An 8,401-nucleotide genomic window follows, 5' to 3' on the forward strand; every position below is an offset into this window, starting at 1 on the left:
TGGAAAAGGGGGGTTAAGACTGTACCCCATGTGGGACAACTGGATTACCTTGTATCTATCCCAGCGCTTAGACTAGTGCTTAGCACATAGCAGTGTGGCTTAGTGCGAAAGAAGAGTATGGGTTTAGGAGTCAGAGGTCGTGGGTTCAAATCCCGGCTCCGCCGCTTGTCAGCCGGGTGACTTTGGGCAAGTCACTTCACTTCTCTGGGCCTCAGTGACCTCATCTGGAAAAGGGGGGTTAAGACTGTGTACCCCACGTGGGACAACTGGATTACCTTGGATCTGTCCCAGCGCTTAGACTAGTGCTTAGCACATAGCAGGGTGGCTTAGTGCAAGGAGTATGGGATTAGGAGTCAGAGGTCGTGGGTTCAAATCCCGGCTCCGCCGCTTGTCAGCCGGGTGACTTTGGGCAAGTCACGTCACTTCTCTGGGCCTCAGTGGCCTCATCTGGAAAAGGGGGATGAAGACTGTGTACCCCACGTGGGACAACTGGATTACCTTGGATCTATCCCAGCGCTTAGACTAGTGCTTAGCACATAGCAGGGTGGCTTAGTGCAAGGAGTATGGGATTAGGAGTCAGAGGTCGTGGGTTCAAATCCTGACTCCGCCGCTTGTCAGCTGGGTGACTTTGGGCAAGTCACTTCACTTCTCTGGGCCTCAGTGGCCTCATCTGGAAAAGGGGGATTAAGACTGCGTACCCCACGTGGGACAACTGGATTACCTTGTATCTATCCCAGCGCTTAGACTAGTGCTTAGCACATAGCAGGGTGGCTTAGTGCAAAGAGTATGGGTTTAGGAGTCAGAGGTCGTGGGTTCAAATCCCGACTCTGCCGCTTGTCAGCTGGGTGACTTTGGGCAAGTCACGTCACTTCTCTGGGCCTCAGTGGCCTCATCTGGAAAAGGGGGATTAAGACTGCGTACCCCACGTGGGACAACTGGATTATCTTGTATCTATCCCAGCGCTTAGACTAGTGCTTAGCACATAGCAGGGTGGCTTAGTGCAAAGAGTATGGGTTTAGGAGTCAGAGGTCGTGGGTTCAAATCCCGACTCTGCCGCTTGTCAGCTGGGTGACTTTGGGCAAGTCACGTCACTTCTCTGGGCCTCAGTGGCCTCATCTGGAAAAGGGGGATTAAGACTGCGTACCCCACGTGGGACAACTGGATTATCTTGTATCTATCCCAGCGCTTAGACTAGTGCTTAGCACATAGCAGGGTGGCTTAGTGCAAAGAGTATGGGTTTAGGAGTCAGAGGTCGTGGGTTCAAATCCCGACTCTGCCGCTTGTCAGCTGGGTGACTTTGGGCAAGTCACGTCACTTCTCTGGGCCTCAGTGGCCTCATCTGGAAAAGGGGGATTAAGACTGCGTACCCCACGTGGGACAACTGGATTATCTTGTATCTATCCCAGCGCTTAGACTAGTGCTTAGCACATAGCAGGGTGGCTTAGTGCAAAGAGTATGGGTTTAGGAGTCAGAGGTCGTGGGTTCAAATTCCGACTCCGCCGCTTGTCAGCTGGGTGACTTTGGGCAATTTCTTCACTTCTCTGGGCCTCAGTGGCCTCATCTGGAAAAGGGGGATTAAGACTGCGTACCCCATGTGGGACAACTGGATTACCTTGGATCTGTCCCAGCGCTTAGACTAGTGCTTAGCACATAGCAGTGTGGCTTAGTGCGAAGAGTATGGGTTTAGGAGTCAGAGGTCATGGGTTCAAATGCCGACTCCGCCGCTTGTCAGCTGGGTGACTTTGGGCAAGTCACTTCACTTCTCTGGGCCTCAGTGGCCTCATCTGGAAAAGGGGGATGAAGACTGTGTACCTCACGTGGGACAACTGGATTATCTTGTATCTATCCCAGCGCTTAGACTAGTGCTTAGCACATAGGGTGGCTTAGTGCAAAGAGTATGGGTTTAGGAGTCAGAGGTCGTGGGTTCAAATCCCAGCTCCGCCGCTTGTCAGCTGGGTGACTTTGGGCAAGTCACGTCACTTCTCTGGGCCTCAGTGGCCTCATCTGGAAAAGGGGGATTAAGACTGCGTACCCCACGTGGGACAACTGGATTACCTTGGATCTGTCCCAGCGCTTAGACTAGTGCTTAGCAAATAGCAGTGTGGCTTAGTGCAAAGAGTATGGGTTTAGGAGTCAGAGGTCGTGGGTTCAAATCCCGACTCCGCCGCTTGTCAGCTGGGTGACTTTGGGCAAGTCACTTCACTTCTCTGGGCCTCAGTGGCCTCATCTGGAAAAGGGGGATTAAGACTGCGTACCCCACGTGGGACAACTGGATTATCTTGTATCTATCCCAGCGCTTAGACTAGTGCTTAGCACATAGCAGGGTGGCTTAGTGCAAAGAGTATGGGTTTAGGAGTCAGAGGTCGTGGGTTCAAATCCCGACTCTGCCGCTTGTCAGCTGGGTGACTTTGGGCAAGTCACGTCACTTCTCTGGGCCTCAGTGGCCTCATCTGGAAAAGGGGGATTAAGACTGCGTACCCCACGTGGGACAACTGGATTATCTTGTATCTATCCCAGCGCTTAGACTAGTGCTTAGCACATAGCAGGGTGGCTTAGTGCAAAGAGTATGGGTTTAGGAGTCAGAGGTCGTGGGTTCAAATCCCGACTCTGCCGCTTGTCAGCTGGGTGACTTTGGGCAAGTCACGTCACTTCTCTGGGCCTCAGTGGCCTCATCTGGAAAAGGGGGATTAAGACTGCGTACCCCACGTGGGACAACTGGATTATCTTGTATCTATCCCAGCGCTTAGACTAGTGCTTAGCACATAGCAGGGTGGCTTAGTGCAAAGAGTATGGGTTTAGGAGTCAGAGGTCGTGGGTTCAAATTCCGACTCCGCCGCTTGTCAGCTGGGTGACTTTGGGCAATTTCTTCACTTCTCTGGGCCTCAGTGGCCTCATCTGGAAAAGGGGGATTAAGACTGCGTACCCCATGTGGGACAACTGGATTACCTTGGATCTGTCCCAGCGCTTAGACTAGTGCTTAGCAAATAGCAGTGTGGCTTAGTGCAAAGAGTATGGGTTTAGGAGTCAGAGGTCGTGGGTTCAAATCCCGGCTCCGCTGCTTGTCAGCTGGGTGACTTTGGGCAAGTCACGTCACTTCTCTGGGCCTCAGTGGCCTCATCTGGAAAAGGGGGATTAAGACTGCGTACCCCACGTGGGACAACTGGATTACGTTGTATCTGTCCCAGCGCTTAGACTAGTGCTTAGCACATAGCAGTGTGGCTTAGTGCAAAGAGTATGGGTTTAGGAGTCAGAGGTCGTGGGTTCAAATCCCAACCCCGCCGCTTGTCAGCTGGGTGACTTTGGGCAAGTCACTTCACTTCTCTGGGCCTCAGTGGCCTCATCTGGAAAAGGGGGGTTAAGACTGTACCCCACGTGGGACAACTGGATTACCTTGGATCTGTCCCAGCGCTTAGACTAGTGCTTAGCACATAACAGTGTGGCTTAGTGCAAGGAGTATGGGTTTAGGAGTCAGAGGTTGTGGGTTCAAATCCCGACTCCGCCGCTTGTCAGCTGGGTGACTTTGGGCAAGTCACGTCACTTCTCTGGGCCTCAGTGGCCTCATCTGGAAAAGGGGGATTAAGACTGCGTACCCCATGTGGGACAACTGGATTACCTTGGATCTGTCCCAGCGCTTAGACTAGTGCTTAGCAAATAGCAGTGTGGCTTAGTGCAAAGAGTATGGGTTTAGGAGTCAGAGGTCGTGGGTTCAAATCCCAACCCCGCCGCTTGTCAGCTGGGTGACTTTGGGCAAGTCACTTCACTTCTCTGGGCCTCAGTGGCCTCATCTGGAAAAGGGGGATTAAGACTGCGTACCCCACGTGGGACAACTGGATTACCTTGGATCTGTCCCAGCGCTTAGACTAGTGCTTAGCACATGGCAGTGTGGCTTAAAGGGTACCACATGCTGGTTTCGGCGTGCTTGTTACACTCCGGTTTCTGAGAAGCAGCGTGGCTCAGGGGAAAGACCACGGGCTTTGGAGTTAGAGGTCGTGGGTTCTAATTCCGGCTCTGCCACCTGTCTGCTGTGTGACTTTGGGTAGGTCCCTTAACCTCTCTGGGCCTCAGTGACCTCATCTGTAAAATGGGGATTAAGACTGTGAGCCCCATGTGGGACAACCTGATTACCTTGTATCCCCCCCAGTGCTTAGAACAGTGCTTGGCACAAAGTAAGCGCTTAACAAATGCCATCATTATTATTATTATTAACAAATGCCATTATTATTATTGCTTGGGGCACTTTGGGTGGAGGGGTGGGGGGCTGGCCGGCTGCCTCCCACCCTGGGTTCAGCAGGATAGTGGCCTCAGGGCCCCTTTAGGTGGGCTGGGGTGGACAGTGGGGCCAGAGACCACCCCCTCCCCACCCCACAGGTGTGCACACCCTGACCAGACACCATTCATTCATTCAGTCGTATTTATTGAGCGCTTACTGTGTGCAGAGCACTGGACTAAGCGCTTGGGAAGTCCAAGTTGGCAACAGAGAGAGACGGTCCCTACCCGACAGCGGGCTCACAGTCTAGAAGAGATGGGGCCGGGCTTCCCATTTCACCTCCTTGGGGGTCCAGACAGGTCATTTATTCATTCATATTTCTGCCTGCGCATCAGGCAGAAACTCCTCACCCTGGGCTTCAAGGCTGTCCACCCATCCCCTGGCCCCCTCCTCCCTCCCCTCCCTTCTGTCCTTCTCCAGCCCAGCCCGCACCCTCCGCTCCTCTGCCGCCAATCTCCTCACCGTTAGGCCTCGTTCTCGCCCGTCCCACCGTCGACCCCCGGCCCCCGTCCTCCCCCGGGCCTGGAATGCCCCCAATCCCTCTGCCCACCCGCCAAGCTCGCTCCCTTCCTCCCTCCAAAGCCCTACTGAGAGCTCACCTCCTCCAGGAGGCCTTCCCAGACGGAGCCCCTTCCTTTCTCTCCCCCTCGTCCCCCTCTCCATCCCCCCCACCTTACCTCCTTCCCTTCCCCACAGCACCTGGATATATGGATATATGTTTGTACATATTTATTACTCTATTTATTCATTATACTTGTACCTATCTATTCTATTTATTTTATTTTGTTAGTATGTTTGGTTTTGTTCTCCGTCTCCCCCTTTTAGACTGTGAGCCCACTGTTGGGTAGGGATCGTCTCTATATGTTGCCAACTTGGACTTCCCAAGCGCTTAGTCCAGCGCTCTGCACATAGTAAGCGCTCAATAAATACGATTGATGATGATGATATTTATTGAGCGCTTACTGTGTGCAGAGCGCTGGACTAAGCGCTTGAGAAGTCCAAGTCGGCAACAATATAGAGATGGTCCCTACCCACCAGTGGGCTCAGTCAATGCAATAATACAGCAGACAGGGCTCGCCCCAGGGGATGAGGAGCAGTGTGGCTCAGTGGAAAGAGCCCGGGCTTGGGAGTCAGAGGTCATGGGTTCAAATCCCTGCTCTGTCACTTGTCAGCTGGGTGACTTTGGGTGAGTCACTTCACTTCTCTGGGCCTCAGTTCCCTCATCTGTCAAATGGGGATGAAGACTGTGAGCCCCCCGTGGGACAGCCTGATCACCTTGTAACCTCCCCAGCGCTTAGAACGGTGCTTTGCATATAGTAAGCACTTTATAAATGCCATTATTATTATTACTGTGGGTTCTAACCCGGGCTCAGCCACTTACCAGCTGTGTGACTTTGGGCAAGTCACTTCACTTCTCTGTGGCTAGGAACAAGACGGGGCAGGCGCGCTGACTTGGGGGCCCCAAGCGTGACAACACGCACGTGCGCACACAAAGACACACACACGTCCCTCCCCTCACCGGGCAGCTGAGTTGTTTTTGCGACCTTGGGTTCACAGGCCCAAGGTCAGGGGCCCAGCAGAGCCAAGCCACCCATCAATCAATCGTATTTATTGAGCGCTTACTGTGTGCGGGGCACTGTGCTGAGCGCTCACCCGGGCCGTGAGCCCACATTACCACACGGACGCCCCCGGGCTACGCAAAGGCCTTTATTTCATTAGAAATATTTATTTCTTTATTTCATTCGAAATCATGGCCGGGGGACGGAGGGGAAGGGGGATAAACTCTTGTTCTGGTCAACAGCGGATGCCCATGCCGATGGCCATGAAGGTGCCGAAGGTGCCGCCGCTCTGCATCATGGTCTTGCCGATGCCGCCCATCAACTCCCGGCCCCGCATGCCGATCCTGGGAGCGGGAGGGACGGGAATGGGAAGAGAGAGAGACAGACAGACAGGTGGAAGGGAAAGAGCTTCTCTGAGTATCTGGGAAAGCGGTGCGGCCCAATGGAAAGAGCCCGGACCCGGGTTCTAATCCCACTTGGCCGCTTGCTTGCCCCCTTCTAGACTGTGAGTCCACTGTCGGGTAGGGACCGTCTCTACATGTTGCCGACTTGGACTTCCCAAGCGCTTAGTACAGTGCTCCGCACGCAGTAAGCGCTCAATAAATACGATTGAATGAATGTGTGACCTTGGGCAAGTCACACGCTTCTGGGCCTCGGGAGGATTCACTCCCTGTTCTCCCTCTTGCTTAGATTGTGAGTCCGCTGTTGGGTAGGGGCCGTCTCTAGATGTTGCCAACTTGGACTTCCCAAGCGCTTAGTACAGTGCTCCGCACACGGTAAGTGCTCAATAAATACGATTGAATGAATGAATGTGTGACCTTGGGCAAGTCACACACTTCTGGGCCTCAGTTCCCTCCCCTGCAGAAGGAGGATTCGCTCCCTGTTCTCCCTCTTGCTTAGATTGTGAGTCCACTGTTGGGTAGGGACCGTCTCTAGATGTTGCCAACTTGGACTTCCCAAGCGCTTAGTACAGTGCTCTGCCCACAGTAAGCGCTCAATAAATACGATTGAATGAATGAATGAATGTGTGACCTTGAACAAGTCACACATTTGTACTTCCCAAGCACTTAGTCCAGTGCTCTGCACACAGTAAGCGCTCAATAAATACGATTGAATGAATGAATGTGTGACCTTGGGCACCTATTAATAATAATAATAATGTTGGTATTTGTTAAGCGCTTACTATGTGCAAGGCACTGTTCTAAGCATGTGGGGCAGATACAAGGTAATCAGGTTGTCCCACGTGGGACTCCCAGTCTTCATCCCCATTTTACAGATGAGGTCACTGAGGCCCAGAGAAGTGAAGTGACTTGCCCAAAGTCGCACAGCTGCCAAGTGGCAGGGCGGAGATTTGAACCCACGACCTCTGACGACTCCAAAGCCCGGGCTCTTTCCACTGAGCCACGCTGCTTCCCCTATTAGAGTCCAGCACACAGTAAGTGCCTAGCAAATACCATTATTATTATTATTAATCAATTGTATTTATTGAGCGCTTCCTGTGTGCAGAGCACTGTACTAAGCGCTTGGGAAATACAAACTGTCAACATATAGAGGCGGTCCCTACCCAACAGCGGGATCACAGTCTAGAAGTCTAATCAGTAATATTACTGATGAGCTTGTATCTGCCCCAGCACCTAGAACAATAAATCAATCAATCAATCGTATTTATTGAGCGCTTACTGTGTGCAGAGCACTATACTAAGCGCTTGGGAAATACAAATTGTCAACCTATAGAGGCGGTCCCTACCCAACAGCGGGCTCACAGTCTAGAAGTCTAATCAGTAATATTACTAATAAGCTTGTATCTGCCCCAGCACCTAGAACAGAGTCCAGCGCACGGTAAGCGCCCAACAAATACCATTATTATTATTACTGATTAGCTTGTATCTGCCCCGGTGCCTATTACAGAGTCCAGCACATAGTACGTGCTCAACATACTATTATCATTATCATTACTGATTAGCTCAAATCTACCCCAGCGCTTAGAATACAGTCCCCGCACATAGGAAGCGCCTAACAAATACTATTATTATTATTACTGATTAGCTCGTATCTGCCCCAGCGCTTAGAACAGAGTCCGGCACGGAGTAAGCGCTTAACTACCCCCATTTTAATCAAAAAAAAGGTTGCAGAAGGTCTGGGGAACACGTGGCGCTGCCGGAGGATTGCAGCCTCCGAGCAGAGGTTGTTGGGGGGGGGGGGGGTGGGTGGGGGTGTGTGTGTGTGTGTGTGTGTGTGTGTGTGTGTGTGTGTGTGTGTGTGTGTGTGTGTGTGTGTGTGTGTGTGTGTGTGTGTGTGTACACACCGACGCTATAAGTGGCCAACTGGTACTTTCCAAGCGCTTAGTACAGTGCTCTGCACACAGTGAGCACTCAATAAATACCACTGAGTGTGTGTGTGTGTGTGTGTGTGTGTGTGTGTGTGTGTGTGGACCGTCTCTGTTGCAGATTTGCCCTTTCCCAAGTGCTTAGTCCAGTGCTCTGCACACAGTAAGCGCTCAATAAATACCACTGACAATGTGTGTGTGTGGACCGTCTCTGTTGCAGATTTGTCCTTTCCCAAGTGCTTAATCCAG

The 8,401-nt window shown here is 52.2% G+C and overlaps 1 protein-coding gene across 1 annotated transcript in view; it reads right to left on the reverse strand.

Annotated features, from left to right (window-relative positions):
* Window positions 1-5,958: 5,958 nt before the first annotated feature.
* ROMO1 (reactive oxygen species modulator 1) overlaps window positions 5,959-8,401 on the reverse strand; it is a 4,908-nt gene continuing 2,465 nt past the window's right edge. The window contains exon 2 of the mRNA XM_038750527.1: window positions 5,959-6,170. Coding sequence (XP_038606455.1) covers window positions 6,062-6,170 — 109 coding nt within the window. The 3' untranslated portion in view covers window positions 5,959-6,061. The remainder of the gene's footprint in view (window positions 6,171-8,401) is intronic.

Source organism: Tachyglossus aculeatus, chromosome 8 (assembly GCF_015852505.1).
Source record: "Tachyglossus aculeatus isolate mTacAcu1 chromosome 8, mTacAcu1.pri, whole genome shotgun sequence".
NCBI classification, from domain to species: domain Eukaryota; kingdom Metazoa; phylum Chordata; class Mammalia; order Monotremata; family Tachyglossidae; genus Tachyglossus; species Tachyglossus aculeatus.